Source organism: Polyergus mexicanus, unplaced genomic scaffold (assembly GCF_030449975.1).
Source record: "Polyergus mexicanus isolate NDT 795.1 unplaced genomic scaffold, iyPolMexi1.0 SCAF_8, whole genome shotgun sequence".
NCBI lineage: Eukaryota > Metazoa > Arthropoda > Insecta > Hymenoptera > Formicidae > Polyergus > Polyergus mexicanus.
This window is the reverse complement of record NW_027223328.1, coordinates 8,024,326-8,042,789: the sequence shown is the minus strand read 5'-3', so window position 1 is coordinate 8,042,789 and position 18,464 is coordinate 8,024,326. Positions and strand designations below refer to the sequence as shown.

The following is an 18,464-nucleotide window of genomic DNA, read 5'->3' as shown; positions in this document are numbered from 1 at the left end:
TTCTTTGTTCTAATTGGTCGAGTAAACACTACTTTCCAATACGGATAGCATTTCTCAATGCATTCTGAATGAATTCGTTTGAGGTAGCGCAAGCCAGTCTTTACAAACTTTTGCCAGTGTAAAAATCCCCTAGCTGGAGACATATTCGAGAGAGATCTTGGCTGACCTGTTCCGTTTCCGCTTCGGACTTGTTTGGACCGTAATATCGTTGTGTCTCACGAAAAGACGATTCAATTTTTAACATTCCGAAAATGGCTATGCACATACCGAAAGCGCCTGGCGTAGCGCAGATGCTTAAGGATGGGGCCCGCGTAAGTGCCGTTTTGTCATAATAATCATGTACATGCAATGGATTGTCGCACGTTGATTGATGCCCGTTCCCGGAAAGGATATGCGACGAAGAGATTACTCATGTTCTTGCCTTTTATAGGCATTTTGACATCCGAGAATCTCCGATTCGAGAATCAGAGAGTCTAGCACGCAAAATGCAATTGATTTAAATTATGCTTGAAATATCTTATACATTCTTGTTTTTCTTAAATCAGATTTAATTGTTAAATAATAAAAAGATAAGAAAGTAGTTTATAATTAATCTAATACTTTAATGAATCTTTTGTTTTATATTTTCAGTACTTTTCGGGCCTGGAAGAAGCAATTTACAGAAACATTACGGCCTGCAAACAATTTGCAGATACTGTGAGAAGCGCATACGGTCCTAATGGCATGAATAAAATGATCATTAATCATATTGAAAAACTGTTTGTAACTAATGATGCGGCAACGATTATCAATGAACTAGAAGTGGAGCATCCAGCTGCAAAGTTGTTGGTTTTTGCATCAAAAATGCAGGAAGCTGAAGTAGGAGATGGAACAAACTTTGTTATTATCTTTGCTGGAGCATTGCTTCACGCTGCAGAAGAATTGCTTCGTCTAGTAAGTCAATTTTATCTAATATTTTTTTACACTTTAATATTAGTATAAATCAATATCATATATCAATAACAAATATATAAAATATAAATATAATGTAAATAAAATTTATTTATTTATATTTCTGTACTTGGCGATATATTCTAATTACATAAATCTATGAGTTTTATTCATCCTGTACACAAAATATTTATTATTAATATCAATAAGAAAAAAATTTATTATTGATAGAAACACAGTTATATTGTTTTTTTTTAATTATAGGGAATTACGACTTCAGAGATTGTTGAAGGTTACGAAAATGCCTTGAATAAAGCGCTCGAAATCTTACCGACGTTAGTTGTTCATGAAGTAAAAAATGTACATTCTGAAGAAGAAGTGAAAAAGGGGATTAGGACTGCTATTATGAGCAAACAATATGGGAACGAGGATATTCTCGCTTCTCTCGTTACCGAAGCTTGCATTTCCATCTTACCAGAGAAAACGACGTTCAATGTTGACAATGTGCGGGTTTGCAAGATACTCGGAGGTGGCTTGAGCAATTCCCAAGTGATCCAGGGTATGGTGTTTAAACGTCATGCAGAGGGAGAAGTCACAAAAAAGATCAACGCGAAGATCGCGGTTTATACTTGCGCTGTGGATATCACCCAGACTGAGACCAAAGGTACCGTACTGATAAAGACGGCCGATGAGCTCTTGAAATTCTCGCGCGGCGAGGAATCGCTGCTGGAAAGTCAGATCAAAGCGATCGCCGACAGCGGCGCCGAGGTGGTGGTATCAGGTGGAAAGTTCGGAAACATGGCCTTGCATTATATGAATAAGTACAATCTGATGGCCGTTCGTATCCCGAGCAAGTTTGATATCAGACGACTTTGTAAAACCGTCGGTGCCACCGCGTTCTCAAAACTGGTAAATTTATTTGGTTTAATCATATCTTTTCTTCAAATAGACTTGTTTTTTAGCATCCTGTACATTTATACTTAAAATAAGATAATATGAAAAAAAACTACCAATAACCTTCTTTTTTAAAGATACCTCCGTCGAAAGAAGAGTTGGGATATGCCGATACGGTGCATATAGACGAATTGGGAGACACTTTAGTGGTGGTGTTCAAACTGGATGGAAAGGAAAGTCGCGTTAGCACTGTGCTTGTGCGTGGTTCTACCGAGAATTACATGGACGATATCGAGCGCGCGATCGACGATGGTGTTAACACCTTCAAGGGCATCACAAAGGATGGTCGATTTGTCCCGGGTGCGGGTGCCACGGAACTCGAGCTTGCTGCGCAGTTGGCGTTATATGCGGACACACTACCTGGCCTGGAACAATATGCAGCACGTAAATTTGCCACTGCATTGGAAATATTCCCTAAGACACTGGCCGAGAGCAGCGGTACTCACGCCTCCGAGCTTCTATCGAAGTTGTACGCAGCCCACAAGGAGGGAAAGAGGAATTACGGTTTCGATATCGATGTACGTTCTTATTTTCATTTATTCGACAATCATCTTCAGTTGTGTTTGTTTCAAATAGGTGGATGTCCGATTTTTCTTATTTGATTTAGCATCTATGGATGATTATTTGAATCATAGATGATATGATATTCTTTTTCTTTATTTTCAAATAATATGTTATGTATAAATCGTATATCTTTAGGGTGATGGTGCAACTCTGATCGATACTGTCGAGGCAGGAATTCTAGATCTATATTTGACAAAGCAATGGGCGATGAAATATGCGGTTGGTGCGGCGTGCACAGTTCTCAAAGTAGATCAAATTATTATGGCGAAGAGGGCAGGTGGTCCGAAGGTTCCATCAGGAGGCAGTCGTGAAGAAGATGATTAATAAAGCACAAATTGATAAAATAATCATAAACTTTCACGTTTAATTTATACCATTATTTCTATTTACAAGTTTCAATATATTTGGAATGTCGACGAAGGGGGGAATAGAACGAATAAAGATGGATATAGTTTCGGTGCTTAATTCGACGTGATTGCAAAGAAGAGATGTATTTTTTATCGCAAAAGTCGATCCGAGAATGGATAGAAATTTCTACAAAATTTTCTACTTTCATCCAATACACGACCTAATGTACCATTTCCTTTTCCATTTATCTTACAGTTTATACTTTTACTGAAATCTTAATAGAATAGGATATTAAAGATAAAAGTAATAAAATAAAATAGAAATAAAGATACGAAATAAAATTATGCCTATATCTCCAGATATTGGATAACTTTGATATCTTTGGTTTGCTAAACCTGTAAACTTACAGTATGAGCCCATGAGGGATATGTAATGACGATTCTGTAATTCATGATAATTCATCTTATGTTGAAAAATTAGTATCTTGCATGCACTAGAGTCCCTTATGAAAAATGACAGCTGGCAGTGGTTTCTCTCAGGCTTCTGTATTAAAAAAAAGCTCAAGACTGACCAGTGTAAAGTAACAGTGTAAACTAACAAACACATAAGGACAATTTAAAAAAAAAGCAAAGATGCCTCTTGATACACAACTGTATGTCGTTTATTTTTTTTTTCGTTTATATTGGATAAAGTTCTACATATATATGTTAATATATATATTATATACATATATGTTTAAAAATAATAAGTTTCATTTCTCATTTAAATTATCCGTATACTTTCAAAAACATTATATTAAAGTTAAAAAAAAAATTAAGTTTTTTAGGAACAAGCTAATATCAATTTCTTAACACAATATAGTTGCTCTTATTCGAATACTATCAAAATATATTAAGAATACTAGTAATGTGTTTTATTGCAGTTTTTTTAAATATTAATAATATAAAATACTAAATATTATAATATTAGTAGTAATATTATATTATAAGCTTCAGATCTCTGTCAGCATGAAATCATAGCTTTTACAGCGTGGACATTGAGCATAATCGTAGAGGAAAACAATCTGTAAAATAAAATAGAAAAAAATACAATTGAAGCGTTAAAAATACTGCTGTTTTAATGTTTTCATCTTCAATAAATTGATAAAATTACTGGAGAATCCAAAAAAAGAAGAAAAGAAAGAGATATTAAATCAATATTATGTTGACCTTTGGATGTTGAGGACAGCAGTATCTTACTCTTCCTTTTGTCCAAAATCCACAGCCATGGCATATAATGTTAGAATGCGGTCTATAACAAATGCATCTTGACCCAATAGAATTTGGTATATTTTTTGCAGTAATCCTTGCATTGCCTTCTATTATATATTCTGATTCCATGTTGAGTGAAATCTAGAAGCTCTAAAAACACGAATAGCTAGAATCATATAAAGAATTATCTAAAGCTACACATTTTGTTTTATCCTTTATATGAAGCAACTTGAGATTATTAGATTAAATGAAGCAATTATTTAAGGAACTGCGTTGATATGATAGAGATATGGAATATATTTTGATATTTCATACTAATCATCAACTACTACAAATTAACATTTACATCTTATGGTAGAATAAAAGGAACATGAACATTTATTATGTGTATCTTGAAAGGTCTTGGGTATAAATCGATATAGATCGTTCTTATTTAGTTTCTCTCAAAAAGTTCTTTATCTTTATAGAAAAAACATATATAAAATAATCAGTTCACCTGAATAAGCACAATATCGCAAATTTCTAAGGCACTTTTCGCTACGTGACTCGCGTACACGTTTGCTTAAATCTCCGGACGATTTCAGATTGATCCTGTATAAATTGATATAGATCCTTTTTATTCAGTTTATTAAAAAATTTTTTAAAGTCATAGAAAAGACAAAATAATCACTTCACCTGAATAAATACAATATCACAGATTTCTAAGGCACTGAATTTCGCTACGTGATCTACTTATGTACGTTGTACGTTTGCTTAAACTTTCAGACGACTTCAGATACTATGCCGAAAAACAAACAACAGTGAAGTACGCATCAAAGGACATTGTCTTCCGAATTTAGATGTTACAAACTTCATATTGTACCTTATGTATCGTACGTTAAAGTGGGACGCTAAAATCGAATTAGAAAAATTTGCATTATAAAATATGTATCGTGGATCGAATAATCGTCTACAGTTCTTACAGAATTCGGTGAATTAAAAGAATAATAAGGATCGTCAGGAAAATACCATTCGTTGAATTTATATGCAAGGTAAGAAAATCAGAAAATCCTTTACGTATTCGGGTCTAATTTAATATATTTTATCTTTTCGTATATACAAAAACATATATATATGCAGTTGTATTAATTACAGTGCTCGGATATAATCTTCCTTATATCGTCGCATCTTCGATTCTGCATTATAATTTTCGACGTGATCCTGTAAAAATGATGATAAATAATCCATCGACAATCGATAATCGACATTAACCAGGTAATATTGATCATTATTTCTCTATTTTTCATTGTCTTCAAATATGTTACGCATCGATAAATTCGATAAGATACACCGATAGATCCGAATAATTTCGTATTAAGTTGCAAACATTATAGCACTACATAAATATATGAAAAGAATTTACTTTAACGGTTCGTCTATTTTTATTTTACGCCTTTTTACATTAATAAAAAATAGACTAATATATACTTTTTTTATTTTATTTTACTTTAAAAAAAAAAATTTATTTTTTAATTTTACTTAAGCGAATATACAAGAGATCATTTAGGACGATTTATATAAATATCTTTCTGTTTTCTAAGAAAAAGTTAAGTCTAAACTTTTAATTTTTTTTCAATCTTTAATATTTCCTTGGCGTTTCGTCTGTTCGCGTTATATTTATTATGATGAAAAACGATATCTATATATTTTGAAATCGTGTTTGCCTAATTTAGAAAATAAGATATATACACACTTTTTTCGCGACTCTTTCTCGATCAGGATCGTATATTTAGAGTGCGAATCGAAGTTTCACATTCTCACGCTTAACATCTATAAACAACAAAGATATTTCATAAAAATATATCAGTGCCTATCATTTCCATGAATACTGAAGTTTTATTCTTACAGAATTTATATTATAACGGTGTCCCGTAAGGGCAACGGAAATTTTAATGCTAATAAATTTTTGCATCTTGCTGTAAGGTAATGATTAAGTGTTTTAAGATATATATATATAATTAAATTTTTTCATAGCTGTGTTAAACATTCGTTTCTTTGACATTTTCTCGATTTTGATACAGAATATATGTATTTTTTTGCAATTAATATATATATGTATACTAATGGTTTGGAGATCACTAACTAAAAAGCATTTATTACCATAACACTTGCTATTATGTTATTGCAAGACAGAAGAACCAGAAGGAAAAAAGAATGAAGCTGGAATATATCAGATCTTGTATCTATTTATAATTTTTACGTTATGGAAGACAAATCGCGCAAGATCAGTCGATGTGAATGCAAATAATCGTTTTCTTTTTAGCTGCTTGTATCGGGACACCGTTTAGGTACATGGAGCATATAGGAAACTTTATTTTTTATCTTCTTTTGAAAAATGTATTTATAAGAGTATATGTTAAAAATAATTTATACATTTATACGTGAGTTCTCTCTTTCTTTCTCTTTCTCTTTCTCTCAATAATCTTATGTATAAAAGTACTTCGATATTTAATTGGCATTTAGTTGCGAGGATTGCGACACGATTTCTCTTATCCTCGCGTCCCGTAGATATACAGATATTTTCATTATTCGAGTTAGCAAAAGCAATTTTTTTAACAGCGACGTAATACAAAAATCAATATAGATGTGCATAGTGTGTAATGAAAAGTTACAAATAAAATAGCACACATGATAGTTTCAATATCATATCCCGTAGAAAATAACAATGCATTTAACGCTATTGAATTGCCTTTCGAAATTTATACTTCTGCTTTACTTTTGGTCCTTCTTTCCAACTCTAACCGTGTACGTAATTGTCTTTTCTTTCCACCTTCCTTCATTCTTTGTTTTGCGCCTTTTTGTTTAATGTATAAAATACAAATAATTTTGCTATTCGCCATTAATATCATTTTTGATAAAAAAAAAGAGTTACTGCTTGAAAACACGTTTCTACACATAAACAGATTTCCATATTATTTTTCTTTTGATAGAAAAGCGATGAATATCAAAATTATCTATAAGCCATCCATATTCGAAAAAAAGCGCGTAAAAATGAGAGATCAAACGAAAATATTTGCGATTCGTTGGCTTCGCAAAATCATCATTATTATCCGCATTGTACATATCAGATTTTAGCAAGTTTTTGCATTTTACTAAAGTATATTCCGGTAAATATTTTGCAATATATATTTACGATCTTCTCTAGTCAACATCTATATCATTTTCATCAGGTACACAAGCGATAACAGGTTACAAGCTTAACTTGATGGCTTCTGCAAAACTTTCGGATTCGATACAGTTTGCTTGGCACGCGATTCTGTGATTCACAGAACTTCTTTGAATAACCGTTTGATTCGCGAATCGATTCACAGAATATAATAAACGCAATCGCGCGCGTAAGTATACATTTACACGTTACGATATACGTCACAGGCAACGCTTGGACCGCATAGAGAACTTCCTCTTATCTCACAATACGAGAAATATTAATTCACGTTTGAGACGGAACATTATTTACGCATAACGATTTGGTCGGATAAATCGACAAAGGAATCATTCGTTTAAATTATTAAATATTCTCAATTCCGATAAAATGGCGATTTATCGGTTTTAATATCGCGACAAATCCCCGGAGTATCGCTTTCTTACATACGGAATATGTTTATTAACTTGAACAGCTATCGCGCGAAGCAGCGATTATAGCGTCTCTCTCTCTCTCTCTCTCTCTCTCGCAGAGTTCTCTCTTCTTCATATATTAAATCAATTCTTTATAAAGATACATCGCACTATCAGTTCAACTTTAAACACATCGATTTTCTCCTACGAGTCCTAATGTCCGTGATTTTTACATATAACACCGCGTTTCTTATAACTAAAATTGTAGTTTATTGAAATCCTTTTTATATATATATATATATATAATCAAGAACATCGAATTTTTTTTTTCAAGGGTATAATTGCAAAAATTTGATCGATGAACTGTTTCAGAGATTGAAAATGTAAATATGAGAAATGGACGTATGAATATATTGAAATATTGCAAGCATGATAGAAAAAGAGTTTAAATCAAAGAGTTGTATGCTAAATAATTTAAAGTGAACACTGGCTCGATATAGAAATGCTTATAATATCAGACTTAATCGTTGAAATATTTTATCTTCTAAATACATATTTTAATTAATATTTAACATAATGTATATTTTTTTAATAAAAATTCAATATTACGAATTACTGGATGACACACACACACACACACACACACACACACACACACACACACACACACAACCAATAGAGGCCTTTGAATTTAATTTGCAATTCCTAAATTTTTTCAAGAGAATAAAGTTCTGTGATTAGCGAGCATTTATACGGAATATTCTGTACAATTTTTGCAAAAATTTACAAGTTCCCCGTTTATATCTGTTTCTTCAACACTTTTCATACTCTGACACCGACACCATTGTCGCTCTTGATTTCTGACACGACGTCGAACGTAGGTGTGCAAATGTCGGTAGGCGTTGGGATGGCGAGGGGCGCTAGTCGCGGATTTCTCTTGATCGGCGAATCCCTGAGGATGTAATTCGTGCTGGGTCTAACGCGTAATCTGTTGGAATGAACAGCCGGCTCCAGTCTAAGAATCGCGCAGGATCGCGTCGACGGATACCTGACTCGGTGGACCGATTCTGTGGATTTGCTCTGAAATGCCTCGATAACGCATCTCTTCACATTTATCGTCGACATGGAATTGTACGCCGACGACGTGTCCCGTTCGAAATCAGGCGTGAAATCGGGCGTGTAAATCGGTTCGTCGCTATCCTCGAAAGATGTGAAGATGTCCGAGTTGGGTACAGACGGCGCGCTGAAGAAGGACTCGCGCAGAGATGACGATAGAGCGTCGGGGCACATGAACGGATCCAAGGACGTGAGATCGTTGAGATCGCTGCCGCTGTTGCAGGTCTGAAAATTGTTCACCGAGTAGGATGACGGGAACGTTTGATATTCCGTCACGCTTGGCAGGATCTCCTGACTCCTCGAGGACTCGGACCACTTTGAATCGGACGGTCGTCTCGAGCTGAACCGGGTGGAGTCGTGCTCGCCAAAGATGGGCTCCGGTAATCTCGCGTCTTTACTCTTGTCCGAGTTCCTCAGCAGCGCTTCGAACAAATCGATCGGTTCCAACGTCGGCGTGTTATTGGATAGAAGATCGTTCTCTTGACTCGTCGTCTGATCGTTCTGTACAGACGGTTCGCTATAATCTTCGATGTTCAGCAACACGGTCGGTATCACCGGTTCCGAATGCCTCACAGGACTACATTTTTTACCTAGAGGTGATTTAGCGCGTTGTGCAATGTTGATATTTGTAGCGGATCCTGGGATTTCAAGACACCGCGCTTCCTCGTTTTGCAGGGATGTCGAGGAGAAAGGATCAATGGTTCCGATTGGACTCGGTGGTTCCGAGTGTATCGTCGGGACGATCAAGGAGTCCATCAAATTAGAAGGCTCCAGCAGAGTTACACGGTGCTTTAAATACGGATCGATTGTATTAATTGACTCGGAGTGCTTCAATGTATCCAGAGTTTTGCGAGTTTGTGTCACAGTTCTGGCAGTAAGGTTAACTCTGTGCGTGTGCGCGCTTCTCGACGGTGGATCCAGGTTAATGAGATTAGCCAGTTTGTTGGACGTGATGGTCACACGCGGGACGCTCGGCGAGACGCTTTGCTTCGGTGTGCTTGCGGCGGAGTCCGGCCTGATGCTGTTGGACATCGATGACGATGACGCGGAGGAATTATTTCGCAGCCTGAGCTTCAGATTCGGGCTCGCGCGTCCATAATGACCGCGGAACTTGGCTCGTGTATGCGAGGCGGTCCTGCTGGTAGATCTACGTTGATCCTCTAATTGTTGAGAGAGCATCATCGCGTGTCTCGCTAACGCGGCCTCGTATCCGTGATTGAGATTTTGCACCGAATAGCCACGATTCTCCGTGCCGTTACCGCTCGCCGGGAAGAGTTTTATGCTCGTCCCGGAAGCATGCGCTGTAGCTGCCTTGAGATTAGAATCCGACATAGACGATAAATTCGAGTTTCGCCTCTGAGGAACAACGTTATTGCGGCAGAGCGCTTCGTTGAAGTCCTTCGTGTTCACCACGGATGTGTTCGACCCGTTCAGCATCGGATCCGACAACGCGTTCAAGGGAAGAAACTTGTGACTGCCGTGAGCCCCGTCGCTCTTCAGGTTTTGATAAGATATAAACTTGGACTCGGAGATGAGCGGGAAGCTTTTGTCGTTCAGCCGCTTGTGATTCAATCGTCGAAGATGTCTAATCTTATTGAAGGTCGGATCCAGCAAATACTTGAGATTCTTGATCTTGTCGATGTTGTGATTGGAGTCGATTACGTGATTCCGATCGATGATGTACTTCGGATCGAGCATCTTCGTCAGATCGTGGATGCTCTCTTCGATTATATCGCCTGGTCGGCTACTGCAGGATGCAACGTGATTGATATGGTCGTGCTTCTCGAGCGAGATATCGGTCTGCCTACCAGATATCTCTAGAGCAGATCTCCTACTGGCATAAAGGACGTTATGTTTAGCGGCGGTGAAGCAGTTCTCCACGGACGGATGCCGTCTACTCTCGTTGCTGTCGTTGTTCACCTCGGCCAGTTCGAGGTTCGTATTGGAGCCGCGTCTTATGGGCGAGCAACCGTAGCGGCTCGGCATCACGCCGAACAAAGTGATCAGATCCTCGGCAATCTTCCCGACGGCGACGCGCATTTCGCCGTGATGAAAGGCGTAGACCCATGGATTTGCCCCGCTGTGCGCTAAAATCGGCAGACCCAGCCACACCACCGCCCATTCTGACAAGATGTTGGTGCCACAAAAGATGTCTACCAGCATGCAAGTCTGAAAAATGAGAGAGAAACGTGTTCGACATTTTTTGTTAAAGCGATATGCAACGATTGTGATATCACGATCGCGTCAAAGTGAAGAGGACAGGTTTTTCTACAATAGCTGAAAGTATCGATTTCCGAAGAAATATTCAAAACCGATACGAACACCGAGACGCCCTTTGAAATCTACCTCATTCCACGTACAAGAATTATTTCACGATGCATCGCATCACTTGCACGCTTGTTTGGCGCAGAAAATTTTCAAAAGCGGAACGTAAATATTGTTTCTTCGCCACGAGTTAAATTACTAACTCGCGAATCTTCCGCATTGTGTCAATGAAACGCTTGAGTTGATCAACGATCTCTTGTTTATCGTCGCTATTAAAAGAACTTTGAATTAAATCACACCAATATGCGAAGTTTTCACATTAAAAAAGGATTCGGGCACACTCTTGATTCCGAATATATTTGCAATTGTTTTTATTTATTTTTTGTATGATGCAGAAGCAACGAGAAAGGCACAGGGTTATCGAAGCACAATAGCAAGTAGTGACGTAGTTTTCTTTCTTTTTCGTAGTTTGTAAGTATCCATCCGTCACGTTTCTAGCTTCTGAAATTTCATAAATTGCGTCGGTCTTCCCATAGTTTAACAAAACTTTCGCTCGTTTAAGATAAATCGAGACAAGTCGAGGTCAAGAAAACTTTATCGCTTATCTCGAATTGCTGCTTTCGAAATCGATCAATTTAGCCGTAAAATAATCCAATATATTAATGCTTAGCCTCGAAACTTTTTCTGTTGTGAATCAAATATTAGATATTTTTTTCGCGCAGCGAAATCTCATCTGGTTCGTTCTCGGCAAGAATATTCAACAGATCGGACACGACCGTAATATAAATTCTGTCTTAATTTAATTTCTTCAGTCCCGCGTGTTTCATTTGGAAAAACAAAATTTTACACAGATCGTAAACGTGCATAAGCCGATCGTCCCGTAATAAAATCCCAGAACTCTCTTCTCTTTGTCGGTGCATACGCGCGTTGCCCGCCACTCAGCTGGCGGAGATAATAAGTGTTATAAAAATTGCGCTACACTGCAGCAACGTGCGGATCATGCCAAAGAATAAACAAGTCATTATCTCCTGTATCCCGAAGTAATCGTCCGTAACCGAGATGAGCATCAGCGTTGTTCGCACAGATGGGAGACGGAATTTCATAAACAGATTTTTATAAAGTGACCGGAGTTAAAAAGGCGAGTAAGGTAGACGGGATGAATCGATACACGCGCGTTTATTCGACCTTGGGAAAAATTGAGAAATCGCGTGACAAGTTAATCACACGTCGGACTCAATATGCCGATCACTTTTCTATACGTCGGCGTTAATATTGTAACGTAAACTTTGTACGCTTTATTCTCGCTCCTCTCTGTATGGGGCCGTTTTCTCTGGATACCGACATTATTACTCGTCGCATCATAGAGCACCTTATGAACACTATATTAGACTTAAATCTCGTTTTCCGGTGCGGTCACGTAGCGCGTCCCGACAGCGTGAAATGAAATTGATGTCATCACCCGTCCGACGAGACGATATTTAAGTAGTAACGGACCTTCAATGATCAGGCATGTCGCAACGTGCGACCGTACTTCTTCGAGCTCGTATTTTTTATACGAACGCGCAGCAACTCGCAGGACACTCCTTTAAAATCCTTTTATACGGGAGAAAAGAAAAGAGAAAAAAATTGTGCTGGCGTGTTGTTCACTCACTTGAAATGGAAGCCATAGGATGAGAAACGCACCGACCGTAACTGCCAACGTCTGTCCGTAACGAGGCAGCACCAAGGTCTGTGTTTGATGTCTGAATGATAATTCCACTGTGTAAATTGCGCGTGCGTGTGCACGTGCGACGAGATAAACGTACACGTAGCAGCTCAGCAGGACCAAGGCGCTCGGTGCCCAGACTGCCCCGAACAGAAACACCCTGACCGGTGGTAGGACGGCCGTGTCGAATCTGCAGCTGCCACTAGAAAATTAAATTGAAATAGGGGGGATATATTAAAAATCTCGTACAGATGCAAATAAAATATAACTGGTATGATTTTATAATATCGTATTAAATACAAAAGGTATTTTTTAATTAAAAAAAAAAAAAATACACGATACGTATGGGCGGAATATATTGATAAGCTGTCAGAGATATAACTGCTTATAAAAATTTATATCTCATAAATGCAATGTCCGTAATATAAGCGCAACGAGATAGATATGGAATTCGTGCAACGGACCGAGAATGGGATCGATCGATTCAAGTTCCCCCAGGTTGCTTTGTGATTGCGCAAACGTACGGTATCAAAGGGTTAAAGAACCTTTCTTTCGCTCTTTGTAGCTTACGTTTTAATGCGTCGCTTGATCGCCCGTGCGCAACTTGTATCACGTCGAGCTTCGCGAAGTGAAAGACTTTCTCGCCTTATCAGATGGTACAAGTAATATATCGTAGATATATCGGTGCAATTCATGACAATGATATGTAATCGGAGACCCCCAATATTTTTATATCGCGTTTAAATCGCGTGACTTGGAACTGAATGCCGTAGAGCGATTATGTTTATATCGAGATCGTGCTGAAAATTTATTAAATACCGAGCGTCCGCTTTCAAAGAATTACAAACGGTCACGGATTACAACAGTTATCCGTTTATGAATAAAAAAATTTTGTCTATACAATATCTTTTTTCGAATTATATTTTGAAGCTTATTTTCAATATTGAAATAGGCAATGAAAGTAGAGAACATAATGGATATAAATTTTTTGATCATCGTTGAGTCAAAGTTAACAAGAAAATTATTATAGTCACATACATGTACATATGTATATATATATATATATATATTTTTATATAGTCTCAGTAGAACAATAGCATCATACATTTCTTTAAAAAGATCACGATATATTGTGCTGTTATGAGATACAATCAATTATGAAATAATATTGAGCTCTTTGACAGTTTGCTTGTTATACTAAAGCGCTGAAAAGATAGATAATGGAGCGTTAAAAATAGCAAGACTGAATATAATTCAAGTCTGATCCTCATCCTTGCAACGCAATGCTTATTATGATCTTGAACGTGAAGCGCACGTACAAATCTTTTACTTATTATTATATATGCCATCTGTATAATATCCGTTCTTTTCGAGATGCCACGTGTCGTTGAATAATATGCGATGCATTTTAGATGATGTAGGTGTTTTCAGATGAAACTTTAATAGAGTTTCTCACAATTCTATTCATAGCGATGTAGCGCATGGCGTTAGAAAGTTTGTTTAGCGCTACAAGTATCCGTTGAACACTCGATGGATCGTTCCATTTTTAAAATCTTAATCAACGGAAGGTTAACTTAATCGAACTTTGTTGAGTAAGCTGATTGTATTTATCGCTCAACGAATTGATTTGTTTTCGTATACTTTAAATTTCGCTTTTATCATCCGTGATCATTTTCGCGCATCATTTATTATATCATTCTTTTCTGCTTAATTCCGAAAAACCGCAAGTTCCTTTATTTTTCCGAAGTAATAAATAATGAATGTATCCGAGATTTAGATGCGCGACGTATCATCCGAAAATTATCTTAAATAATATATTTATCACAGAAATGAACGTAGGGGAGTGTATTATAAAAAGTTGTATCAATTTTATTGATTGAATAACGTTCGACTCATAATCTTTTTCGTAAATAACGCGAGGTTAAAAAGTATCGTATATTAAGTAAAAAATTGCAGAGAGAGATAAATTGCGCGTTTGATTTCTTTTCTGTTGACTCTTTAATTTGTGACTCTTTAACGCGCTAAATGATGCTCCGTCTTTTTCGCTTCTATTTATTTTTATTTACTTATAGTATTATAATTAGAATATTTAAAGAGAAGTTATATTTTAGAACAATAATTATAAGCGAATTTAATAATACTCAAATTTAAATTTTGTCACGGGCAATATTGGATATTATTAGTATATGAAACATTTGAATATATATAAAGTATATTTTATCGCAATTAGTTGTAATTTAACATTTCACGATTAATTGGAGATTCTGGATAAATATGGTTATTCGTGGAAGCGTGGACGCTATACAAAATTATATATAACCATTAATTTTTCTCTCTTTTTGTGTTTATAGAACGTGACTAGAAAATTTGGTTTTAATAATTTTCCGGAGGTATTTTGTTTGTTGGTATATGTGGGAAGAGATTAAGATAGAATCTGCTACACTATAATAAAATTGAATATTTTCAGGAAATTTACTATAAAATATAAAAATGATTTTATTTTGGAGTAGCACGATAATAATCCAAAAATTTACATTAAACATTAATTACATGCGTATATCGTTACTTTTTGTGTTAAGTTCTCCATGAAAATTTATTAATACAAAGATAGAAGAAAAGGATAAAAATCAAAAATAGAACAAGGATTGAGAAATAAAATACGTGCACACGTATGTATTGTATTTTGGATTAAACTAAGCGATTCATATGGTACTCCATTTCAACTTAAGTTAGGCAATTTTACTTGAGACGAACAATCCCAAAAATCGCAAGCTCCCTATAGTATATTCCCCGGAATAATTCTAAATAATGTACACAAGATTTATGCGAGAATATATACCATCTTCAAAGATTATTCTAAATAATAGATTTATCTTGGAATTAACACGGAAGAATAGACTACAAAAAGTTGTCATTTATATTCACTGATCGAGTAACGCTTGGCTTCTTGCATCTTGTAACGATCTCTTGCATCTCTTTACAACCTGCCGCGAAAATTTTTTAGCAGCTTAAATTGTTCTCAATAAATACAATGTTACCATCGAAATACTGCAACGTAAAAAATATGGCATATTGAATTAAAAATCTTTACCTATGCGACTGCATCTTCCCGGTGATTTGAGCATAGATGAGGGGCGAGAGGCCGATGGCGATAGCGTATATCCAAAAGATCGCAATGTACTTCTCTATGCTGCTGTGAGTGATGATGTTCTTGTACCGCAACGGTTGTGCCAATGAAGTCAAACGATCAACCGCGATTGCCACCGTCACCAGGACGCTTACGCTGCACAGCGCGATTATTATACAGTACGGCACGATGCAGAGGGCGGAGACGCCGTTTTCCGGTAGACCGGAGAGCTCCAGTTGCATCCCGAAGGGCATAAACACGCCAACCTGCCAACATGAGAGAAGAGCTTGTTCATTTACCGCAAATCTAAACGAGAATCTGCACTTGTGTTGTTGAATGAAAACCGGACTCGTCGTCAAGAGTCAATATTGATATTATAAGAGGAGTTTATGCCGCGAAAACACCAGTAATTGATGTTATTAAACTAATAATTGAATAATTTCTAATGACAAATTTTTCATGTATTTATATGTATTTTTTTATGTGAAGCATTTTAGAAATATATCAATTCGTATATATAATGTATATTATATACTGTCTTAAACGTTGACACAAGCACTTGTTATAATTTAATAATATAATGTGAAAGAGTTAAATAATTATCTCACCCCAAAATCGCTAATGGCTAAGGAGACTAGTAGATAATTGGAAGCGGTCCGGAGTCTCTTGTATTTGTAGAAGGCGGCCAGAATGATGGAGTTGCCGGTGACAGTGATAGGTGACAGAATGCACACTATGGAGACCGCTAGAACCACCGAGATGGGACTGACATCCAGTTGCGTGTCTATCCTGGTGGATGTGGGTGTGAGAGCGGTCATCAGTTCTTCGGCGACGGTGGTGGACGGCAGCAACGTGTCTGTAGCGAGCGTTGACATTGTCTTTCTCGCGGCAATAACCGAGTCCGCACTTATCCTCGCCTACGCGACCTTGCTTCAGGTCAAGTTGCCTTCGTCCTCGTATACGCGTCCTCCTCTGTACAACGTCATGACGCAATGTCTTCCAGACTGTCACGTCGCGTCAGGACGACACGAACGATCGACAGCGAGATCACTTGCCCTTAACACGCGGATGATCAGTCGCGCTGACGTCGTCGCTCCATACTATAAGCAAATCATTTTTCATGCGATAGACCGAATAATTGGATTATCCCCGGGACAACAAGTGCTTTTAAAATGCAATCATCGTTAATCTTCGATCATCGTATTTTTAATTATTCGACAGAGATATGCAAATCGTGATTGATAATAGAAAATCAATATAAATCTAACGATATCGTAAATCAGTGCGCAATTGAAAATTTTTGATAATTACATTATTACAGAATTTTAAAGCTTATTTACACATGTCTCTTGCACTTTACAGCGTGATAACTAAATATACATATATCGCGCGAAATAGCTAAATGTATATTATACATTTAATTTATGATAAATTGTCTTTATACATATATATATACATATAAACATTTTGTGCAAAATTTTATTTGCTATTACAGAAAAAAAAAACAGATAAAAAATTATTTTATCTTTCCGAACAAGTAAAAAAGAAGTGATAATGGAAATTCAAAAAGTGATTACAATAGATTAATGTTATATACATTTTGTTCTATAATAAAGCATTGGTATAATATATTGATATAAAATTTTATAAAACAATAGCCTGATATTGACGTTATGATGTTAATGTTAATGGAATTATTGGCATGAATTGAGTTACATGACATAGATTTCTGTATCATTTCTATTTTTATCGTTTTTATTTTAACGAAACTCTCATATTTAAACTTTAATTTTATACGAAGATATACATATGTATACCATTTTGAAAATTGTGTGCGATTTCAATTTCAAATATCGTATTAGGTTTACTGGAAGATAATTTTAAACAGTGGAGTCTTATTATTGTCATGTACGAAATTAAGATATACAAGATGGAGCTATGAAAATATAGTTGAACTCTATTTTATACGTTTTTATAACTTTGAAATCGTAACTTTCTCGAAGAATTGTCGATTTTAATTAAAAAGTTTCAAAAGGACACTTTATTTCTTAAATAATAACACTCGCATAATTTAATTATTACAAAAATATTTTATCCCCTTTAAAATAAATTTTAAGTATAATTTTATCTCTCTTTGTTGCCATAAATATTTACATTCTTTATAGAGTAATCTGTTTATTTCCAGGTTTCTAATTATTTTTGTGCAATTCTAGAAGAATGCTTAATAATTTTTTTGCCGATGAGATAATTCTTTATAAAATATGTAATGCTTTCGCAAGATTCACAGTTCTTTGTGCTGACCTTCCACGTTGTGGTTTATTCCCAGAGGCATTGCTCGGCAATCTTTCTACCTCATTGATGAGAGATTTTCGAGATCCGTGGCTTGAAGTGCTTGAGCTTAACTGGAACAATCAATCCGTTGAGAAATTACGAGCCGTCGTAACACCAAGTTCCCTGATCTTTCTGTAAGGAATCGAAAGTGGATTGATATAAGATATGTTCTTGATTTTTTTTGCACTTATTTTTCTCTCACTCTTCACTTTACAATTCCTTCGACTTTATTATATCCGTTAGTCTCCTGAAATTGAACGTGTATCCTCACTTTTAATTA

General features: G+C 36.2%; 2 protein-coding genes across 5 annotated transcripts in view; one reads left to right on the top strand and one right to left on the bottom strand.

Annotated features, from left to right (window-relative positions):
- Positions 1-160: 160 nt before the first annotated feature.
- Positions 161-2,933, top strand: Cct8 (chaperonin containing TCP1 subunit 8). Its single transcript, XM_070300802.1, has 5 exons — positions 161-311; positions 631-933; positions 1,195-1,839; positions 1,962-2,402; positions 2,584-2,933. The coding sequence occupies exons 1-5, from the start codon at positions 252-254 to the stop codon at positions 2,770-2,772; spliced, it is 1,638 nt and encodes a 545-aa protein (XP_070156903.1). The 5' UTR covers positions 161-251; the 3' UTR covers positions 2,773-2,933.
- Positions 2,934-5,595: 2,662 nt separating this feature from the next.
- LOC138935898 (uncharacterized) overlaps positions 5,596-18,464 on the bottom strand; it is a 62,049-nt gene continuing 49,180 nt past the window's right edge. The window contains exons 2-6 of one of the 4 annotated variants that reach the window (XM_070300799.1): positions 18,155-18,431; positions 16,462-16,953; positions 15,818-16,119; positions 12,673-12,928; positions 5,596-10,925 (exon numbers count right to left, since the gene is read on the bottom strand). In XM_070300799.1, coding sequence (XP_070156900.1) covers positions 8,463-10,925; positions 12,673-12,928; positions 15,818-16,119; positions 16,462-16,728 — 3,288 coding nt within the window. In that variant the 5' untranslated portion in view covers positions 16,729-16,953; positions 18,155-18,431 and the 3' untranslated portion in view covers positions 5,596-8,462. The remainder of the gene's footprint in view (positions 10,926-12,672; positions 12,929-15,817; positions 16,120-16,461; positions 16,954-18,154; positions 18,432-18,464) is intronic. The other 3 variants (XM_070300798.1, XM_070300800.1, XM_070300801.1) reach the window with 3 other exon arrangements.

What these genes read in the sequence shown, in the direction of transcription:
- Cct8 (XM_070300802.1), top strand. Translation starts at nt 252, where the DNA reads ATGGCTATGCACATACCGAAAGCGCCTGGCGTAGCGCAGATGCTTAAG. An exon ending in TGCTTAAGGATGGGGCCCGC is followed by an intron (nt 312 to 630) that starts GTAAGTGCCGTT and finishes TTATATTTTCAG; the next exon opens with TACTTTTCGGGCCTGGAAGA. An exon ending in CCACCGCGTTCTCAAAACTG is followed by an intron (nt 1,840 to 1,961) that starts GTAAATTTATTT and finishes TCTTTTTTAAAG; the next exon opens with ATACCTCCGTCGAAAGAAGA.